Source organism: Anser anser (assembly GCF_964211835.1).
Source record: "Anser anser genome assembly, chromosome: 1".
Classification (NCBI taxonomy): domain Eukaryota; kingdom Metazoa; phylum Chordata; class Aves; order Anseriformes; family Anatidae; genus Anser; species Anser anser.
The window spans coordinates 93,180,243-93,203,970 of record NC_139720.1 but is presented as its reverse complement, the minus strand read 5'-3'; the positions used below and the strand labels follow the sequence as shown (position 1 = coordinate 93,203,970).

The following is a 23,728-nucleotide window of genomic DNA, read 5'->3' as shown; positions in this document are numbered from 1 at the left end:
ATAGAGAGAGAAGAAACAATCAAACAAAAAAGGTAAAGGAAATTTATTGGAAAAAATGTTTTTTTTTCATTTTATGAAGGGGGAGGACTTCAAAAGAATGCACCTTACGATTACAACTTTTACTTCTTATTGGCAGCAAGATTAGAAACTCTCAGGGAAACTCCTGTGACCTGAACTGTACAAAATACACCAGTAAATGTTACTAAAATGCCTCTCAGTTCTTGATCATTTTTAAATTTGTTTCTTGTGACTGAGCCTTTGTGTCACTTGATATGTCACACCTGACTTGCATTTAGTTTTGCTGTGGTCTGTATATTGATGTTGAAGTTGCAAGCAGGGGGAACAGAGGTAGAGATGAATGTGAACAGCCAGGAGTCCTAGCCTTTGAAATGACCCTCCCAAGAGTTTTAAGTGAAAACACATGTAGGTATTTAAAAACTGTAAATAAATCCTTCACAATTGTTCTAGAATTCTTACCGTTTTTGTTCAGCTTTGTTTCTAGCCAACAAACTGTCTACATTCTTAGTCTAAACATATCCCCCTTGTCTTTAATTTTTCATAATTAAATACACTTTCCATAGTGTGTAATCCAACTGGGGCAGGTCCACATGATTGTCTTTCTACGTCGTTGTAAATCGAGGCCCTCCCTGTAGAAATAGAGAAGAAATCTGCGAGTCTGCCCAAGCAAAACATGAAACAAAACAAGACCCAAAACAGATTTAAATGTCTCCACGTTTTGCCTATGACTTCTCAATCTCCACAGCACTTGACTGAAACAATAAACAAGGGTAGGCACTTTTGGTGCCTTCACTGTCGTTCTGCATGTGCCTGGAGAAGTGCATTGCTTGACGATCATGACTAGCCCTGTGGCCTTTAAAGCACAGCTTTCTGCATTTAGAGACAGGTGGTAGTGCTTAAATATCTTCCCAAAAAAGAACAGTGATCCTCATATTTAACTTCAGCATTTTCCATGTGATGTCAGCAGTGATGTGGCTTTCTTTTACCTCTTACTAGCAGCCTGCATATGTCAGAATTTCATAGTAGTCTGTGACAGAGACATCCAAATTACCAAGGCATTTCCTGTAACTCAGGAACAGATGAACAATGATTCTCCCAGGCTGAGGTTAAGGGGCAATAGGATGAGATATGTTGATTCATCTGCTGTAAAGATCTGACTTCGCTCATTGACCACTGCTATATTTGAATCTAAATAGAGTCCTGGATAAGGTTTGAAAATGTTGTATGGCAGAGATTCTTAAAATTTCCCAGTTGCCAAAGATAACTGGGATTTGCAGTTAGATAACTTCAGTATTTGTAATATTCAAGGTATTTCCTGTAGTAAGCACAGAAAAGCACAAACGAATGCTAAAAACTCTGAGATAGCTGTATCTGATTATCTCAAGTAAAATAGAGAAGTTTTCAAGGCCACTTCTCATTGTGCCTCTTTGCTTCTGTTTACCTAAACACAGAAGTATGAAAATAGAGATTAGCACTGAAAACAGAAAGAGAGGTTTGTGGCATTTCAGGTTTGACTGAAAGTAGGATCACTTCTGTCACCTTTGTCGTACGAAGACTGGCTGAGAGAGCTGGGCCTGTTTAGCCTGGAAAAGAGAAGACTGAGGGGAGACCTCATCAATGTGTATAAATACTTGAGGGGAGGGTGTCAAGAGGATGGAACCGGTCTCTTTTCAGTTGTGCCCAGTGACAGGATGAGGGACACCAGGCACAAACTGAAGCACAGGAGGTTCTGGCTGAATATGAGAGGGCACTTTACTGTGAGGTGACAGAGCACTGGAGCAGGTTGCCCAGAGAGGTTGTGGAGTCTCCTTCTCAGAAGATATTCAAAACCCGCCTGGATGCCATCCTGCGAAATGTGCTTTAGGTGATCCTGCTCGGCTGGGGGGTTGGACTGGGTGGTCTTCAGAGGTCCCTTCCAATCTCAGCCATTCTGTGATTCTGTGATAATTTTTTTCAGATAGATTTCAGAATTGAGTGTTTATATTAATTTCAAAAGTCTCATTGGTTCAAAGAGGACCCTTATCTTGGATTTATTTATCTTCAGTTAAACAGATTCTTAATTTTGCTTTTAGACTTCTTAGTAGTTAGCTCACTCTCTTTTAAGCTTAATTTTTTTGCTGACCTAGAAGATAGTCTTGTGAGACAATGCATGTGAAGAGATCTGGGACCCATTCCCAGTAGTTACCCATTTCAGGTGCTCCTTCTTCAAAATCACTACTACTTGCGGGTCCTTAATCCCCCCAAGAACAACACCACCAGTCAATACTCTGTGACTAGATACTGCTAAGAAAAAAAACAGGGGCATGCTTACAGGGGCATGCCACAAGGAACAAGGGGCTCTTCTCAGGAACTGGGTAGATTTAGGAGTGACAGATTCAAACTTGGCCAAAGCATGATGCTTCACCTCTTTCACTTCCCTAGGACAACCACAACAGCAGGTCTTCATGTATATTTGCTACATGCTTTGACAGAGCCTGCTGATCCCTGCTACATGCCTGAAGTACCCTTTGACCAATGTCATAGTCATTGAAGCATGTAAATATGGATCACGCAAACATACATCACTGGCCTTTAGAGATTATTTTATTACTCATTTCTTTTATCACTTTAACAGCTTGCTCTGTCTTGCCTTCTTTACCTTGATTCTTGGGTTTACACCTGCAGAGTTAAAGAGAGAAATTTTCCTGTTTCCATTTCTCAGCTGTTTGTCCTATCCCACTGTAACTTTACTGTGATTTAGGTTTTCTGCTGCTCTGCTTCTCCACAAGCTGCATGGCATACAGCTGCACAGCATATTTCTAATATTTATCAAGCATTTCTTCAGAGAGAATTTACCTTCTGAACTTTGGGTTACTTATATTCTTGCTTGCATCTCATACATATTTTATTGTTTTCTTGGGAAAAAAGGAAAAGCATCCATAATGTATAGTACAGTATACTGTGGATAAATATCCAGTATTATCAGGGATTAAATTATACAATGGTTTAAGTTTAATATAAAAAAGAACTTTTAACCAGAAAATTTACCATCCATCTTGATGTCACCATACAACTGCAGATGTTATGTTAGTCCTGTTAGCAACGCTAACAACCAGCAAAGTAGAGGTCATCTCTCTCTCACACTTTTCAGACTAAAGACCATATTTGAGGTATAGCTTATATTTGATGTCCCTGTTTGCCTTGTGCTTTTAAAATTTTCAGTGCAAACACAAGTTACAATAAGTGGTTTTCTCTACACGCAGCTCCCCTTTTTACCCGAACATGCTGCTAAGAAACCAAACAGACACTCCTTGCTCCATGAAAGGTGAAAAGGCTGCTCAAGTAGCCTGTGGTTGTGTGAGAGCAAACAGAAATGACTCACCAGCTGGTGTGGGTGTGCTCTAAGCAAGAGGATGTAATCCCACTTTGACATCAGGTGACGGATTTGAGACAGCAGACCTTTCTAGATCCCCAGGTCATCTTACAAACTAGCAGGGTGGTTTCCACCCCTGGCTGTGCAGGTTAGGCAAGCACATGAGTGTGCTGAAACCCAGGTGGGGGGGCTGCTTAGATCCCAGCACTGATCTGGCTTCAGCGGCTCCTAAACTGAGCACAGCTTCCAATGTGGGAAATCCCCAGAGTGCTGAATGACAGAAATGGGAATTTAATGGCAGAAGAAGGAACACTCTGTCTTGCTTCTCGTGTTTTGATTAAGTGTGTCTACTGTCAACGACATGATGCAGGGCAGGAGCCAGTATGCCATTCCTATAACCTAGTAAACAAAACTACATGAACCAGGTGATTTACTCAGCCACAATAGTCCTCTTGGCCACTGTAACTCTAGTTTTACCAGTGTAGGAAGAATGAGAGTAAAAAATCACGTCCTGCAATCAATATTTAACTTGATTTTCTGATCCAAAAGACAATAAGCAAAACCACAGCTGACGAGAGGGTGGAGAACAAACAGAAACAGAACTAATGGGCATGAATAGAATATTGTCTAGTCCATGTTTCTCTTGGCAGGTGTTGGGTGTTCCTGGTTTTCATTCTGGTGTACAAACAGAAAATACACCACCTCCAGCTCCACGGTTCTCCCATGCAGTGTCCTGATCCCATGAAGGCTGAGGTTCTTCAGGACAAATCATGGCCCTTTCAGTGCAGTATCAGTGGGGACTGCAGGTGGCTTCTCAGAGAAACGCAATGTCATGAGGCCATTCTTATAGACACAATGTTCAGGTCAGTATTAAAGAGCCTTTAAAGGGGGAGTCCTGAGGTCAACATTCAAGAAACTGGCTGTTGACGTTGACAGGCAGTACTTGCTTTCCATCCCAGGAGCAAAAGTGGAAAGGATAAAAATCACTGAGTGAAAAAAGAAAAAAAAAAAGGAAAAAAAAAAGAAAAAAAAAAGAAAAAAAAAGAAAAAAAAAAGAAAAAGAGAGAAATACAGCAGAAGAATGTAAAAAGAAAACAAAACCAACCAAAAAAAAAAAGATAGCAAACACAACCAGAGGGGCTCTGAGATCTATGGAGGGCCAAGAGAGAGAGAAAAAGAGAGAGAGAGAGCTTTCTTCATAGGAAAATTAATCCATCTCAGAGATTTACAAAAAAAAATGTTTCATTTCAGAAAAATGACCCATAAATTCCAAAAGAATGACACAAGTTTTCTCTCCTTTTTGCTTCATTTACTAGATGTAGCTTTCTTTGTACTTTAATTTACCTGTATCTTGTCATTTCAAACCCAATTTACTGGATTAACCTTGTCGCTCAGCTAGCAAGGTTTAAGACAAAGATAAGCCCCAGAAAGGGATTTCCATGAAAAATAAGTCTTCTAGCTCCAGAGCCTCCCCCAGTTTGCACTTAGCCATGAAGACTCTATATCAGCTGACCTGGAGGACATACTGGCTTGATGCCTGGGTATAACTCATACGTTTCTGAGCACTGTCCAAAGGAGTCTGACAGCAAGCAAAGCATATGGAAGCCTTTTCCTTCTTAACAGAGAGGCCTGAATACTGAAACAAGAGGCCCAGCAAACGCCAATACAGTACATCTTCAGGTCAGTGAGGAAAGTAAAGTAGACTGGTTATGTCTGGGAACAGCCATGGTAGCAGCAACATAAAGACTGAGCATCAGGAACTTTGTACACATGCAAAATTTTGCTGGTATCAGGCTGGTTTGTACACTTAAAAAGGCAATTTGATGAAATTAAGGTATCTGAGAGTCACTGCAAACTAATTTGAGCCTTGCTTGTGCTGGAAACATGGAAAAGGGTTTCACATCGTGAACTGAAGAGGCTTTGCCTAGATCTGTTGTGAGTTCTGGTGACTGTCAACTCAAAGCTGTAGCACAAACCAAAGTAAAATAGAATGGTCATTGAATAAATAGCTCTCACAAAGATCTGAAATAGGAATTCACTGTTGTAATGGTGCATGAATTACATTTTTCAGCATGCAAACCATCCCTGAGCATCCTTGGGTACGAGTATTGTCAAATCTGGATGCAGTACCTTACAGATGCTGGTCTTGGAGAACCGGTTTTATTGGCCTCTGTTCTGGCTGCAGATGGTCTGGTTAAGATGGTGTCTGTTTAAAATTGCTAAATTTTGGAATGGGGGGGAGGAGCAGTGACCTGCAGTTCTGACCAGCTCCAGAATTCAGAAATACTGAATAACAATTTTCCTTCCTCGCACTCACTCCTTTCCCCAATCAATCACAGGATTGACTTAACACCATGAAAGCAGACAATTTCATTTTACAGTCTTTTATATGTCTTCTGGTGCTGGAGCATTTAGGACTTTCATTTCCAGGCACTGTGGGTGAGAAACATACTCCTTTAAAAATAAAGTGAGATTTTTCAGGCAGTAATCTCTATGCAGCAGCTATGGCTTTCAGAGAAAAAAAAATGCTCAGACTAAAACTGCAAAGCCTGTGACTGCTCATAAACTCTGTCTGCACTGGGCCTCATACAAAAGAGCCCCAGCCTGGCTGAGACCCCAAGACATTCCTGAATTTTAAGTGATAATATGATAAAGATATAATATAACGGTCTTCTGCCTCACTCAAGACAATCCTGCATGAGCACAGTTACCTAGATAAAGAAATCTGTGTTTAAAAACAACAAGAAAAGGCAGTGACTCTCCTGTATGCTAGCTGCTGACTGGCATCTTTCCAGGCTCTCTAACTTCACTGGTTAAGAAGAGAGCAATAAATGGGAGATATTTAAGATTTTAATTTCTGCTAAAACCTGACCATGTGGGAGATGGTCCTATTTTTTCCATGATATATTCCTTTTATGTGAGAGAGAAAGCTCTAGTTAGTGCTGGAATCTCTGCAAGATGAGTGTTCACTGGTGAGCAATTCGTATTTGCAATATCTGCATGATATAAAAATACCATTAAAATATACCTCCTTAAAAAGAGCAATTGCCAAATGCTGTCTTCCACATTGCCTTTGGGCCTAGCAACTTTATTTAGTTTTTGTAAATGTTATTTAGCTTTTGGCCTGCACTGCTGCCACAATTCCATTTGGCTGTCACGGTCACTTTAGGTGATGCTAGCCTGAGTTGTCCCATATAGATACTCTTTTGAAGGTACACCTTTGCCCATGTGGCAAGAGAGAGCAGAGCAGAGCACACATAGATAGCTTATTGCAAATTAAGGATTATCGCCAGTACAGAAGCCAAGAAAAAGAATCCTAAAAGAAATATTTCCTGATGTCATCTGCAAAGCAATGGTAGCGCAAAGGCTTTCTTTCCCTCTACAGTGGGGAAAGCAAACCTAAAGAAGACCTAGGAGCCTCTCTGGTCTATACAGCACTTTCTTTTTTACTCTGGGCAGGTAAAACAGCATTTCAAACTCAATATAGATACAAGAGACTACTTCTAGTAAGGGAGTTAATAGCAGCAGCATCTAGCTGTGTGAAAGAGAAAGGCAATGAGTAATGAAGTGCTGATTGACTGATTATTCTTCTTTTAGGCTATCATTTTAAAAATGTCCAGATTTGGTCAAAGTTTTTCATCATCCAAATCTTTGCTAATGAGGGCCAGAACCTAATGACCAACTGACTTTTTTTTGGTGCATAAGTACTTCACAAAGCTTCCCAGTGACAATCAGTGAAAAGCTGATGGAGAACGTGATTTATTTATTTATTTATTTTTCTTTAAGTCAAAAATAGAGTTGATGTGCAGTAGACAACAACAGTTTCTCTTGAAGACATTCCTGGACTCTGTGTGTGTGTGTGTGTGTGTGTGTGTGTGTAGGACACGGTGTTCTTCAGTCATGGATGTTCGGATTGAATGAGAGGTGCAGAGCATTAGTGGAAATGTTCAGCATCTTTTTCTTGATTGGGCCCTTTGTGAGAAAAAGGAACAGAAAGGGAAGAGAGGGAACAGGTTCAGATGGTAAAATACCTTTGAAATCTTCCTTCATACTTAATTTTGCTTTCACATTTCTTGTTTCTAGTGAGAGTGAAAGCAAGCTGACTGGAGGAAAAAAAAAAATCAAAACCAAGAATCTCAGAATCACAAAACTGGACCCAGCACTCCAAGTGTGGCCTCACCAGCACTGACTGGAGTGGAAGGATTGCCTCCCTTTACCTGTGGACAACTCTCCTCCTCATGCAGCCCAGGACGCTGCCAGCCTTCTCTGCTGCTATGGCACATAGCTGTAGCATGTTCAACCTGGTGTCCACCAGCACCCTCGGGTCCTTTTCTGCAAGGCTGGAAGTAGCTTGTCATTCTAGAAATGTCAGCTTCTCCTCAGAAGAGGGATTTGTGTGGGCACAAATAATTGCACCAAACAGAAAAGCACCAAACCAAAAGACCAAACAAACATTCTTTGCAAAGAGGGATTTAAACATATGTCCATTGCAGCTCTGTCTTTGTTTTGGTTTCCCTATATAACCACTTGGGTAAAACAGTGCGATTGCTACACTGATTCTCAGAGCACGATGTTTAACTATTGATGCTAAAAGTCTTGCCTGGTTTTCTTCAGAACTACTGAATTGATAAAGCCAGACTAAAAGGTCTCGCTGCCTCTTCTAAGAGTGTGCACATATGAGTGTGCATGTGTGTATGTGTGTATTTTATGGCCAGCAGTTTTCTGCAGCATCTCTTGTTTACTTTTGTGATGGGCACTAGGCCAGGAAGACTGTCTGCCTCCAACCTAAATGAGCTTATGACTTTACAGAACATTTTTCACTGACATTTTGGGGATGAGATATGTGGACAGGCTATCTGTGCAACTCTAGAGACATCTAGACAAGTGAGGACTTGGACAGCTCTGAGTGCCTGCATATGCTGTGCTGTGTGTCATATATACAGGATTGATTATTCTCCTTTTACTGCATTAAAGGACTGTGACCAGCTTGCCAGGACAATGTTAAGAACATTTGCATGTTCCTTTGAAAGGAGCCTGAAGCTATCCTATGGCCTGTTGCACCAATTCCCTAAATGTATGTTTTAATTTACGATGTTGTCTACAGGTCCTGACAGCAGGGCTAGCAGACTGCATCACTAAATTAAACAATGGCCTGTTCCCTACCAGGCAAGTTGATGAATGAGAGATAAGGGCATAGAAGAGTAAAAGAACATAGGAATCTAGCTGTCTATCCTTTGCTATTTTTTTCATCGCAGGTAGGTCCCCTGTACAGGAATTTTATTTTAACATGGAATCCACTTCAGCTTCACTCTATACCTACCTCATTCACAATTATGTGAGCATCTCCAGGATGAATTCCTTTACTTTCCCATCTAATAAATATAATAATAATAATAATAAAAGACCTTTAAATGGATGTTAAGGCCTGATTGAAGTTTAAAAAAAAAAGTAAAAAAAAAAAGTAGAATTTGATGATAATGAAACCAGTCTGTCCTTATTTCACCCAGAGCTCCAGAAGACTGTATAGATCATTTATGGTATCAACTATTGCTGGGTAATGTGCTGCAATAAAAGAGAACACAAGACGCATTGGATAGTGGCAATAGATTGATTTAATCAAAAAGTCTGTGCATTTACTCTGAATTTCATTCCCTTTTGCAATTTATACAGAGAACACAGGGCCTCAAGCCAGCTTCCCTTGCTATGCAGTGTGTATGTAGTTGTGGCTGTCTCTTGTGAATCACATCTTTTAAATTTTAGATGTCTGCCTACTTGTCTGCTCAGGACTGCCAAATGCAAGCACTAACAAATCATTTGTGAACACTTTCTGGCTCAGTCAGAGCCAGACATCAGGTTAACCAGGATGTCGGGTTAAAGTTCATAAAGGTTTTAAAATCATATACATTTTTAATTTGCCTTCTGTCTCCAGTCAAGAGCAGTGTACTTGTGTCATAGTTTTAGGCAGTTCTCTTAGACCCAAAATGCTTGTAATATGCTTTGAGAAAAAGGAAAAGAAATCTGAATTTCCCACACAATTTGCCTGCTTCCCACAGCTGGACCCTAAGGAGAACTTCGAACATCATGAGAAATCTGATAAGTTGTGCTGTGTGCCTCCGGACCTACAGTGCTGAAGGGAGTGCTGAGATGGAGGATTTCATGGAAGAAGCAAAACTCATGGATCTACACAGACAACTTTTCTCCTTGCCCCCTGTGGAGCTTTCAGTTTTGTTCTTTCATCTAAAACAAGCAAACAACAACAACAAAAAAATGCCACTCAATAACAACAAAAACAAACAAATAAGATGTAGATAAAGAGTATGTCCAGCTTTTTGTGTATTGAAAGTTTACCAGCAGGCAGAATTATTGGTGCCTGCAAAAAATAGTTTGACCAGACAAAATGTTCACGTATGCTTGATGTGAAAAAAGACCTTTGTGGATTTGAATGAGGAGTGGGGAGGGTAGGAGAGGAAAAGGAAGCGTCAGGTGTACAAATGACTATCGTGCTGTTATGTTTGCAGCCTATTAATAAGTTCTCTTTCCTTTCACTTTAGAAACTCAAAAGAGAGGGAGCGCTAATGTAATGGCACTTTTTAACTTAGGGAGTGAAAAATAAGATCATATTTGATGAAAAGTTACATTTTCAAATCCTTAGCATGTTTCTACTAAATTGGAAGCAAGAAAGAGAAGCTAACATCTGATTTTGGTTGACAGGTTTGCAGCCAATACTATTTCCCTTCCTGCTATTATTTTCTAACATATATTTTTCCCTGACAGTCTTTCCAAAGCAGTATGCTAGCATTAGCAGAACCCAGAAGAAAGACCTTGGCGATTTGCAGGAAAGAATCATTCTTATTAGATGATGTCAGCTGCCGGCTGGCTGCTGAGATTTACAAGACATGGTTCCAAAACTCAGGTGTTAAGTGACTCCGTCTCTCTCCTCCATGTTGCTTCAAACTGGAGCAATGAAAGTTAAGAAACAGAAAGGAGGAAGACAACTCCTCTAGTATTGATTTGTTGAATAGCGTTGAAAGCATGACCATAAACAGATAAGTACATATTGTACTGTCTGGTTGCCCCTCAGAAAACAGCCATTAGACAACATCCTTTTTCATAATGAAAGGCATTCCAGTCATTAAAGATGAGCACTGTTCCTGGGGCCATAACCTACCAACATTTTATGTGCACTTGTGATCTTGTGGACCATACAAGTCCGATGTTTTGCATGGGACTACTCATCCTATGAACTACCATAGCTCTTCAGGTCACTGCTAAAACAGGTTGTAGATCACTGCATAAAATGATAATAACAAAGAAATCACCTCAGTGTGATATGCAGAGCCTCAATGACACTTAGGACTCATCCCCAGGACGTCTACTATTTTTGCTCTCATGAACCCAAATTATTTTTCAGAATCAGATCTGAATGGATAAGTGCCACTTGTGCTGCAGTGTGTCTGTCAGGTCTTCAGTAAGACTGCAGCTTTCTGCCTGGGAATGAGCCAGGTACTATATTCCAGACTCATGCCCTTTGGGGTTTTCCTGGCTCGGAGACACACACAATGCATCCTGGGGCTATTTCTAAAATTATTACCTATAATTTCCATTTCCATCGGAGTCCTGTAATTGGACTGATGCTAGTAAGGTGTCTGGCTTTTCAGGGAGACTACACTAGAAGAAAGAGTCTAACAACATTTTTAGAATATGCTTTTAACTGCGTTTTGAAATATTTTCTGTTTTATTACTCCACCACTGTGACCCAGTAGGCAGGGGTTGACTGTACGGCAGAAGGATTTTGTTCTGACTTAGGAATGGAATTATTACTTGCCAGGTTAAATTAAAATAATGATTTTTTACACAGAGATTTCCAAATTCTGGATTCCCCAACACAAACACACACATGCACAAAAGGCCATTTTCTGTTCTGCACATATGATTGATAAGCATGTGTGTCTGCATCTTAAGTCAGACATTTTGCCTGACTGATCTTCCTCTACCTCTACTTACAAAGCCTGATGCCTCACATCTTATTCAAGGGACGGCTACAAAGTCATGCAGCTTCCCTCTTTGCTCCCCTCCCAGATGATTTCTGGTAGCTTTATCTGGTACACAAAATCACAAATGTACAACTTTCCATCTCTTTCCTCAACTACGAAAAATATAAATCCACCTAGCAGCTGGGGGACTGTCTAGCCTGGGTTCCCAGGCACTGTGCTGTGGTATGATTTTTTTGTGACTCTGCCTCTCTGAGTTGCAGGAGCTATTTTCACTCAAAATCTTATAACTACCTCATCAGGCAAAACAGTCATGCTTCCCAACAGCTGATGATGATCCCTTTGGGCATCAGGCGGTAAAGATCCAACTGTTGGAGATTTCAGTGCCACTGGGGCTCTGCATGAATCTACCTAGATCCCAGTGGTACCATGAGCTGAAGTTAAGCTCTGTGTCAAAGCTGTTCCCCCCCTTTTTCCAATACATTCCTTGTGTAGAAGGGGAGGTCTAATCTCAGGGGTACTGGCAGAGAAGGACCGCTTTGTACAAGAAAATAAAGCACAGCTAGAAATGCTCAATCACAGCCGTTGGTCCATCACCTCAGTTCCAGATCTCCTGGATAAGGAAACTGGCTGATAAGCCATGAGATGCTAGCTCATAAAACTCTACTTGAAATTCCAACAGCTACGAAGCACAATATACATACATCACACCATGGCAAGCCAAGAGAGGAGAAGCTCCAGAAGTACACCAATGGTGCTGTATCCTCAGGGTCCTACCTTTCCAGCACAAGGTAGAAATGGTTCAAGCTCATAGCCCTGAGTACCAGGGCACCCTTGGGAGCCCTTGCTATCTCTTTTCCTCTCAGTGCCAGGTATATAAATTAGGCAGCATCCACTATCGGGAGTCCTTATGGCTTCATAATTTAATGAGGTCAGGCCTAGGATTGCAACTGAACTGCTACAGCACTCAGAATTGGTAACCTTTCCTCCTTCCTCCCTATCTCTCCTTGTCTGTCTCTGACAGCATGCAACACACTAAATGCCTTTGCAAATTTTGGCTTTAGTTGCCCAACCTGTGACAGGGGACAATAGTCCTTTATCTCACAGGGTTGCACTGAGGATTCGGAAGATTGTGAGGCTTTCAGATAAGAGCGTAATGGCAAGATAAATAACTGGGAATAAACACAAGCACTGCCAACCCGTCTTGATACGCTGGAAACACACGGTTCCCTAGGTTCCCATTTCTCTGTGTGCAGGTATGAGAAGTGGCAAATGCTAATTCTGCCACTAACTCAGTAACAACCATTGTCATGACTGAGCATCATCCCTGAAATACTGAGGGGAGGAGGGAATCTTTGTTTGGGGAAAGAAAGGAAACCCTTCTTTCCCAAGGATTTCTGCTGGATTTCTTTAAAAATGACAGCTGTATGACACTACCAATCTGTCTGGGATGTTTGAATCAATGCAGGGAAGATGGATTAGTGATCAGGGTTTGATGAGATAGTGAAGACCATGCAGCTGATTTCTGAACTATATGATAAAAAAATGTCTACTTCGCAGGTTTCTGCAATGTATATGACTGCTTTCTATACAAATGTAAATACAAGAGGGGGAAGGACACTTTTGAAAACTACTGTAAAAAAATGTATCTGTGATGATTTACTGTCAGCCCAATCAAGGACATGGTGATGTTAAATTTCTACCATACAACGCTGCTGTAACTGGGTTGAACTTAATTAGAGATGTGCAGCAAAATCTTTCATGCTGCTTTTCCGTCATTGGGGAAATTAAGATCTCTGTAACACAGATGTTAATAATAATAATGTTATAAATAAATTTACAGCTGACTCCTTCCAAATTTGCAGCAGTGTTTGTCCTTTAAAGGGTGTCACAGTGGATGTGGCGCCAAAACCTGATCTATTATAGCACAGGGAATCTGTAGTCTATAGCTCAGATCCTTTTATAACTGCAGTTTTTAAAGTTATCACCAGATGTGTGTAATTACTTGGAATTGCTGTAAAATCAGTCTCTGGGAAAGAAATCTATTATTATGACTGTAAATTTTTTTTACAAGATATGGAAGCAAAATTATGCTTATAAGGTTCTGCTCTTTGATTAATCTGAAGGCTGACCTGTTAAACAAATATAACATTTTTGTTTACATTAATAGCTTGATTCTGTTTGCTTGAGGCAGAGCCTCAAACACTAGATTTGGCCAGTTTATTCACTTGGATGCTGCTAATATGATTGAGGTAATGATTTGTTTCCTCACACTCAGCTTACTGGCACTACTCAATGATTAAGCTGTAGTACTTTGTCCCAAAAAGTTAACAAAATGAATTCCTTTATAGTGAGTTTGGTAAGGAGGTTGCATATTTATAGTTCTCCATAAAAGTTCTGTAATAAAACCACTAGCTCTTGATTGTAGGAGATTGTGAAGTCCATGGTTTGAACTTTTTTTATTATCTGAAGTTTTTCTGGATAACTCCTGAAGCTGTTACACATACAGCTCTACTCCAAAGCATTTCCCTGGAGTACTTGGAGGGTTTTCAAAGACACTTAGAGTGGAAGGGGATAAGATATTACCAAGAGCTATTAAAAATACCCAGACATAATTATCTAAAGAGTTTCACTTGCACCAAAACGAGATTCTCAGTATGCCTATACTTCAGGAACAGTCATTCACACACAAGATAAACACTATTGTACATATGTTTTCCCACTTTCCCTGGAAAAGCTCAACATAAAGGCATGACGAATTTTCAAATGCTCCAGAGTGTTATAGCTAAGGCTGTATGAAACAATAAAATATCAACAAAACACAAATGGTAAAACTTTTGCATTTAGCTTCTACTTCACAGGACTGGCTTACAACTGCAAAAGACCTGCACGTTGTCATGCCTTACTAATCACAAATGCTGTTTCCAGTTTCCCTTTGACTTTCTTTTACTTTGCTGTAGAGTTCTTGTGAATCTGCATTTCATTGTAACAAACATCTCTAAGAGCCTGGCATTAAAATACACAAACTTATGAATTGTTGTGCCACACATAAACTCGAAAGTATCTCTGCTATAGATTTGAAGAATGCAAGAAGCATGTTTTACATATTAAAGATCACTTCTCCACTCATATACATTTCCCCTTTCTATTTAATATTGTGCAGTTTAATATATGACATAAAGGCCAAAAACATTGCTGTCCTTTTCAGATCAGAAAACAACACAAAATTTATACGGAATGCACGAAGCTGTAAATATAGATCTGGATTTCAGCTTAATGCCACTTCCTCTGCAATAGAGGTCCATTTTACCTCTACTATGGAAAACCAATATGTACCCAGTGTTGAGACACAGCATTCAAGAGCCAACAACTAAATGCCAGGCACTGGGAAAGCATGGCAGCACTTCACAAAGGCATTAGCTTGGTTGCTAATGGCAGCTTTACTGTTGGCTTTGACCAATACGAAAATAACATAGATCTCCACAGAGTATTGCAGTCAAGCATTCAGAATCTGGTGCACTTAGGGACTATTTTAATAAAATGACGACAATAATGAACTGCAGTTTGACACAGTGTGGGCAATAAACTCAATGAAGTCTGAAGCAAGCTTCCAAAAATGAGGCAGCCAGAGCAAAATACATTGACTGTTACATGGCTAAAGAAAAGGAAACTACCCAGGCAGTAGACTCCCATGCACTCAGCAATGGGAATAATCCTAGAGGGAAGAGTATTTTCTCTCATTCAATTGTCAGTGACCAGACCCAGATATCTGCTGCCAGTGAGAGCAAAACAGAAGCAAATGCAAAACCATGAGTGAAAAGTACACAGAAACAATGCAGAGAAGGGAAAGGCAAATGGGAACAGCTGGGCAGTCTGTAGGAGGCCTTTCAATAGCTAATTTTCCCTGGGTTTCCCCAAGCTGGCCCATAGATACCTGGTCACTGGGTGCAGTGTAAATGAAACCTGACTAGAGAGACTAACAGCTAAAAGTGAGGATGGCAAAACGTGTGAGACCTAAGCAAGGTGCCACCTAATTAACCAACAGCAGTTTTCATGAAACTTGTGACATAGAATAATACACCTCCTGAACGTAGAGAAAAGTATGACCTCTTTCTGAAACAAGTTAACTTTCTAGATAACAAGTCCCCATCATATGAAAGATTGAGATTCTCAAGATTTCAGACAGCTACTTAGGGACAAAAAAGGGACTGTATGGTGCAACACCATTCCAAGCTAATGATTTCAGTATCATCACCCTTATAGGCCTTGTCATTTTGATGCAATGACTGGAAACAGAGACCTAAACTGGGGGACTGGACCCTGGACATGGTATTCTGAGAGCTAAATGCATAATTTGTGCTTGAGAAGACTTGGGGCAGGACTCCTTTTTATGTCATTTTATGGGGACAGGGCAGTGACTGGATCTTTGCAAATAGGAAAGAACAAAATTGTACTTTTCAACTTAATGGAATCTCACTCTTTGCAGAGATTTCTGGTATGCAGCAAAAGCTGAAGAGATACAAAAATGAATCTGCCAAACTCTGTTCTTAACGGCTTTTGGTTTAATTCCCTTTTTCCCCAGAAAAGGTCCAGCCCTGCTCTTAGAACTATAGCAATGTTCCTTTCTTACCTTTTTCTGTTCCTTTCAAGAATTCTCTCCTACATGAGAACTTCTTCACCCTAAATTGTCATGGTCATCTGATGGCAACAGACTCTTTGTCTGAAAACACTTCCATATTTGAATAATTTTATATATGTTGAAGCTCAATGGCAACACAACCAAAGCCAATGTAGCTAGGCCTGAGAATGAGTTAGCAAAACAATGCATGGAAGGAAGTGCATGCAAACAGTAAATAAATAAACCAAACCAACCAAACCAATTAAACAAACAAACAAAAAAACTTGGAAATTTTGAGTAGAACAAAGGAGGGAACTGGAAGGGGCTTACGCATTTCAGTTAACAAACACTGCATGCAGGTGGGCTGGAAAGATTAAGTGTCTACATTGATATCTATCTATGTAGAAACTGATACTCATCTTTTACAAAGAGCATCTCTAAGGCCTGCTGAGCTTAATGAAAGACTTACTTCATGCACCTGGGAATATTTTCATCTTATCTGCCTTAACACGGGACGTCCTCCTCCTGGTGATGTATCTATTTGGGAGGTCCAGTGAACAAAAGCTGCATTGTAATATTATTTCACTATGGTTCAAAACTCTGTAAGACAAATATTTCCTTCCTCCTAATACCACTCCCCTTTTTCAGCAAAGAAGGAAATATAGTCATGAATTAAGATGTTAGACATGTCTTTCAGAAATACAAGTTTGAAAACAGAAGAGATGTCAGCAGCAGAGTTCAAAGGAGCCAAACTCAGAGACCCAAGAGCCTACATTCAGCCATACATAATGCAATGCCTTCCTAGAACTTGTGACCCATCAGTAAATGTGCTAGAAAAGAAGTGTGAGTTGGGCAGTACAATAGCTATCTATTACAGCAGCAGCAGTTAAACTCTGTTATATTGTGTTACAATATAGTGAATATTTTATTTTTGATTTTTCATTTCAGGAATGGATAATTTATACCAAATCCTGTCATTTTTAGAAGTTATTTGGGAAACTAAAGGTGCTATTCTAGAAAAAAAAACAAACAAACAAGCAAGCAAAAAACAAAACAACAACAACAACAACAAAAACAGAAATCTCTTTGTGGCAAGCACAACATAAAGCACAATGGAGCATGGAAGAAATATATCCTGCTGACCCTTTCACTCCTCGGTTTCCTGCCCCTCCAAAACTCTAAAGGCACGTGTACTCTTGAATCCCAGACCCATGGCCTGGCAGAAAGGAGGTTAAACACCAACTCGGGGTGGTGATACGCCCAGTAACAAAAGTCTCCTAGATTAGTAAAACAGTGTGGATGAGTGATGATGATGGACTCAATTGGCAGAAGGAACCTGATTTCCTGGAAGCAAAGGATGTTAGTGAGCAACAGGGAAAGTATTCAAGTCTTGGAGCCATAAGCTGTTCTTCTGGATCAAGTGAGGGCTATTCTTGGTATAGACATCAGGATAAGACAGAAATTATATCTTGATTTCATCCACGTCCTGAGTCTTTAGATAAAATTTGGCTTCCAAGGATTGAAGGAGGCTTGAGATTTGTAGGCTGAAACATTGAGCTGTTTGTTTAAGGAGAAATAAAAGAAGTTGATATTTATTACTTGCATTCTTTTCCAGATCTCAAAACAAGTGGTTTGGTCTTTCTGTCTACCCAGTGACACTAACTAAGGAGCAGGATATGATTTCAATTTCAAGCTTCATATTTTTTTAGCCTAAAATATTTTCAAAAGGTCACTCAGGTATTTTGACTTGTATTTTCCCTGAGTTGGGCCAAAACAGGGAGAGCTTTACTGTTTTTGCATATTTTGTTAATATTATTTATTATTTTAATGATAAAGATATGTTTTGGCAGTGTTGACTACAAGGCTTTGTTTAAAATAGATTTCATTGGCTTATGGTCCATTTCTGTACTCAATCATGGAGGTGATAGGGAAAATTTTGGCAGCTCTTTACAACTGAGACAACATTAAGAGCAATCAAGAAGTGTTTGCAGTCTTTTCAGTCACATGGAAAATTTTATCTTCTTCTAAACCCCTTCTAACAACATGAAGCTGTTTAATAAAAATCATTCAGTTTTATGAATACATAAACTAGCTGAAGCCCTTGTTTTCTGTCACAAAATAAAGGCAACAGAAAATTTTCGAGCAGACTTAAGCTTCACCTTGTTCCAAAGTGTGCCTGAGAGTTTCTTCTTACCCTTCACACTCACTTATCAGCTTCCTCTGCTTTCCGGAAAGTGAATGTGTTTTCACAGCAATTTCCTTGCCTATGTGATTTCTCTTTTCATGAAATTTGGTCGTGGATACAGTGAACCCCCTGTGCCAGCACACAATGTGTCATGCGGGACCACAGCTGTGGGACTACCTCCCTGGGACCCCATGACCTGAGCAAATGGTGGCACGAAGCTCAGCAGAAAATGCATCACCGCTGTCATCTCTTCTGCACAAGCTGCTTTTCGTTTCTTAGGTCCTCTTTTGCTGGGTCCTCTTTCCTTAGGTTATATGCAAAACAGCTGAGCCTCTTCACCTCCCTCTGTATTGTTTTTCAGGAATAGATGCATGCGGCATGCTCAACTCCTTTCACTCCTGTCACACCATAGCAATCCTGTCACGCTGCTCCTTTGAATTCCTGCTCACTAGTTTTTCATCAGCAGTGACCTCTGCACTGCTTAAGTCAGCTAACACCTCATTTGCTTTCATGTGAAGTACCTCCTGGGTGGAGGGCATTGCAAGCGGCAGGTGAGTGAACCACGGCTGGTCGACTGATGTGCTCAGGCTGACAGTCTGCCATCCATACCTCCTCCCCATACCCCCTACATCTAATTCAATTTGCCAGGGTCTGGTCTGTGCTTGCAGAGAAATGCATTGTAGATTTGTGGGCAATATCATCTCGAATAGAAAGAAAGTGGTTTTCTCACACTATCTTAGAAGAGCTCCTTCAGCACTCTGTATCTGGATTTTGTCACTGTGTCTTTTGAGATCCACAGACTAAACCATTCTTTTTTTTTGTCCCTCAGGTCTTTTTCCCCTCAGTTACTTTTTTCTTTTGTTCCTCCCTTTTTAAATGAATACTTTAGTATGTAAGTGGACAGTATATAAAATGCAGTCATTTCAACCTTGCTTTTTTCTCTCTTACTTTTGATTTCAGTGAGGTCTGAGTTTGATGACTCCTTTATAATTTTTTGCTAGATGGAACAGCATGGTGGTTTGTAGCCTTAGGACAGACATCGTGGAATATCCACCGTACTCATGTGGTCTCTAATATCTATATTTTTAAATAACCCCCTAGACCTTATTGAGAGTCTAAAGATGCCTTGGGACAAAGATTTCAATAAGGCTGTGTCTCAAATAAATTAGAAAAGTGCTCTTAGAATGATCTGGGGTAGTTTATGAATATATCGTTCGTCTGGAATTGCAACTTGGTTTCTGGAGTTTATTGAACTTTCCACTGCAGTAGACCAGGAAAGTGCACATAGCCTGCTTTGTCGAGGGAAAACTCAATTTCCAGCTGATAGGGGGCAATGTACTAACTTGATTGCTAGCAGCCAGCTCAGAATACATTTGACATTCTTTGCTACTGCTTCTGTCTTTGTATTTTCTTCATCCATTTTAATCATTGTTGTCCCTGAAGCTGGTGAGTGGGGTCCTCTGGAGGGGTGTTTCCTGTGGAATTCAGAATATGCAGAATTTATATGACCTCTGCCTCTTGTTGCATACAGTCATGCCTTATATTTCTAGTCAGCCTTTCTTTATAGCTAATAAGTTCAATCAAACCAGATCTTATACAAGAATAAATAAGAGAAAATGATCCTTCCTTTCTGCCAGCTGGTCTTGCTTTATGCAAAGATGTTTGTGATGCCCCAGGGATTGTGTTTGGATGGATAATCCCACAGGATTCTTGTTGATGTTTTGTTGATGTTTATTCCAAGATTTTTCTAAACCTATAAGCAACTGGCCTGCAGTCTAACATCCATTTGAATCGTCTCGAATATATTACATACACACACATGCATGCACATACACATGTACACATACCTGCACAAGCATACACACATCCACCCTCGCTCCATTTGCTGAAAATTACTGCTATTTAAAATGTTTTCAGTTTGTATTGGGTCTAGGTCAGACTGATGTCCTGTTCAATATCAGTCTCTGACTAATATCTCCCCTTGCTGTTGCAGCCATAATTGTGTAATTGTCAGACATAACAAAATGATCCATCAGTATACATTTTTTACTATTACCTGCCCATGTGTGCATGCATAAATATCCTTTTTTTATATATTAGGCTGTTCTGAGACCCTCTGGCCTGATTTCTTTGGTGAAAAATATATCAATTCAAGTTTTTTTTATGGTTTATGTCCAACATTACAAGTTTACCTGTTATGTGCTTCCCATGTAACATCACTGACAATGGCCCAACATAGTAACATATTTGAGGCCAAGAAAATGCTGTGGTTGAATTCAGTAGAAAATGAATCAGGCAATTTCTTCATTAGCTGCTTGGATTCCTACAGAAGTCTGCACCATAGCATTTTTAAAATCTTTTAAATATGAAGTAATAATAACAAATAGGAATTAGTTTTTCTGTTTGTGTATTAGTTTGTTAATGTATGTTCTGTTGTAAATTTGACAGTCTTTTTGCATATACTGCAGCTGAGTCTGGCTATTGAATTTTGTAGGTTCTGGAAAAATAAAGCCACTATATTAACTGGACAAAGAATAAAACTTGCCTTTGTCTGGCTTTGTTTCTCATCACAAAGTGCACCAGTGCAGACTCACTGATGCCTGATAGAGTTTGTGCTCATACTGCAACAAGGAAACATTAGCAAGAGATTGTCTTCTATATCAAACTGTCTATATGCACTAACTGTGCAAGAAGTGATGGTGTCTCAGATACCTGTTCCTTTGTCAAAAAAGGCCAATTGATTGAAAATTTATTAAGACACCAAAACATAGGCAGATGATCTTAGTGCTTAAACCACGTTTCCTTGGGAAACTCAGCTTAACAACAAGACCAAGAAAAAAACACCACTGTTAACTGAAATATTTTATCTGGGATTAAAAATATGCTTAAGAACAGTATATTTGCTAGAGATTTTCACACAGCCAGGCTGACTTGTTCATTGAACTCCCTGATACTATTAACTTCTCTTTCGCTTGTCCAACTCATATTTGACAAATTGTGCAGTCCTTTAGGTAATTGACAATCTGTCTATTTTGTGTCCTGCAAGCATCAAAATGGTCAGCTTCCATCTGGTCTGCTTTTAAGAAATGTTTCCCACTTCAAAGTCCATGGGCAGCATTTTCCCCATATTGCCAACAAATTGCTATCTCATTTCACTTCTGACCCTTCCTGTCGCCTTCCAATAATGTTACAAAATAATTTTTCCTCCAAGAAAATCTCTGGAAAGAGCTTTTTCTCTGACTGCCAGCCTAAAAGAAGCCTTATGCCCAGTCTTCCACTCAGCTTCCTGACATTAGTGCTGGCAGCTGGGTCTCAAACAGACTGATACATTTGGTGTCCTGGAGGTAGGCTGCATTAACCTGAGGTGCCATACAGCTGGCAGGATGTAAAGGAATACAGCATTGCCATCTTATCTCCAGCTTGGCTGAGTGTTGATTGCAAGAAAAATCTCAGAAATATAAAAGCTGTAAAAAATTTCCTTTCCTTCTCACCACATGTATCAGCATAGAATTAATACCACCACTCATGTGGGGTTGGTGAATGCTACCATTGTCAGTAAAGCATTGCCACTTTTATTGCTTTTATTAACCCTTTTAAATACAGGGAAATTATTTTTAAATGAATTAGTGTAATGAACATAAATCTTGGGTTGTCACAAATGGAAAAAAAAAAAACACCTTGATCTTCCATATTGTAGTTTATATTCTGAGTATAGCTAAATACATTTTTAAGAGTCTCACTAGGAAAAAAAATATAGACTGGAAACCTGAACCCTTCTGGCATTTACATTTATAAACTCAGTGGAAAGGAAAGTAAGGTTTTTTATTATTATTATTATTTCTTTGTTTTCTTAACACGAAAAAGAAAACACCCAACAACAACTAAAAAAAAAAACGACAAAAAAACACCCTTAGAAGCACTGAATCCTGCCTGAGCAAAAAATCTCTGCCTCAGGATAAAGCAAGCAGAAGCAGAAAGGATGTGTTAAGTGCTTAATTCCTATCAACATTCAATAGGATTCTGAGAGTTTATTACAAATGGTCTGCCACCCATTACTAGGAAAGTCTGGTCAACCAAAGGGTCTTGGCTTTGCAGTAAGAAGCTTATACAGTTATGCTTACAACATAAATAACTGTTCTCAGCAGGGAGCTTGTACTCTATACTTCTGGGGGACCACAGGCAGAAACCAGTTTGCTGGCCAAGGAGCGTGTAAGTGAAGGGGTGTGCTCTCCTTCATCTGGGCACCCAGCTAACAGTGACTTCAAGCAGGTGCTGGAGGTGAAGGTAAGAGAAGCAATCTTTGAGAAAGACTGAGGCAAGTGTGGTCATACTCATACTGGAAAGGATGTGACGCATTTGTTTTTGCTTCAAAACATATTTCCTTTTTTCCCGACCTAAAACTGGTGGCTTTGCTGATCAATTCAGTGTGCAAGAACACCAGGGTATAACTCTTGTTTTTGAAATAAAAGAGGAGCAAACCACCTCATACAGCTTGAGAATATGAATTCCTCCCCGCTTGCCACTAGAGGACACATGACTCATTCTCGCAGCTCTCCTGAGCCTACTGCTGCTGCAGAGCTGTCAAGATCCAGAGCACTTTTAACCTTACCTGAAAGCAAAATGGATAGTCAAAAATCTCTGCAATGGTACTATCTGTAAATGAGAGAACTGAGAGTATAAATCAAAGACTTTTGACTCTCATTTTGGTGGAGCGGAAAATAGAATTGTTCAGCTTGAAAACAGAGAAAAAGAAGAGCAGAGTACTGGGTATAAAGGAGATGGACAATAGATTAGCTTAAGGATTTACAGAATCACCCCAGGAGCTCACACCTGAGGATTTTTGGAATACCTGAGTGTGCTTGGAGGTACATCCAGCTGCCTGCATTCCCCTGCCCCAAGATTTCAATAGAGCAAGGATGAAAATAATAAATGGATTTAGATTTGAAGATAAAAAAAATCATGCTGAAAAAGCAAATAATGTTCCTTCCCAGTGATAATTTCCCCTTCTGTCTACTAGTCAAGAAATGGATACTTTGTGCATCCTTTAACTTCATTAAAAAACAGAATTATTGAAGAAAATTAAACATACTTCTAATTTCAAAAAGTGCAAGAACAAAATCCTACTTTTATTTTACATCAACACTGATATTAGCTTCTAAACTTGCATACATAGAAGGAATATAGGAATGTATAGCTTGATACACCACCAACATTACAGTGAGAAAGTATTTTTCTTTGGTCCGGCAGTAGGATTCAGATGAGCTTGTGGTAAATTATAACCACTATATAATAAATTCTTTCTCTACATATGCACATTCATGACAAGTGTGTTTTTGTTTGTTTTTTGTTCTGAATCACTGTATTTCTGAACCTCCCAAAGAAGAAAAGACAGCAAGTCATGAAGTTGCTCTACGCCGCCTTTGGTTTCTGAGCTCATGTCTTTGTAACAGGTATTTTGAGTGTTAAAAATATGCCTGCCAACAGTATTCTTCATTAACTCTTCAAGATAATGTGAGAATATATATCATTAATTGGTTGTATCAGGGTGATTAACTTAATCGGTT

General features: G+C 39.7%; 1 protein-coding gene and 1 long non-coding RNA gene across 4 annotated transcripts in view; one reads left to right on the top strand and one right to left on the bottom strand.

Moving 5' to 3' along the window:
- LOC310892987 (uncharacterized protein) overlaps positions 1 to 22,224 on the top strand; it is a 592,327-nt gene extending 570,103 nt beyond the window's left edge. For 2 of the 3 annotated variants that reach the window (XR_014578609.1, XR_014578610.1), the window contains exon 11: positions 7,454 to 22,220. Coding sequence is in view for 1 of the 3 variants with exons in the window: in XM_083821351.1 (XP_083677477.1) it covers positions 4,021 to 4,233; positions 9,424 to 9,682 (472 nt within the window). In the remaining 2 variants the exon portion in view is untranslated. Of the gene's footprint in view, positions 1 to 4,020; positions 4,234 to 7,453 lie in introns of all 3 variants that reach the window. The other variant, XM_083821351.1, reaches the window with a different exon arrangement.
- Positions 1 to 23,728, bottom strand: part of LOC310892988 — a 106,794-nt gene that overhangs the window by 16,489 nt on the left and 66,577 nt on the right. The window lies entirely within an intron of this gene.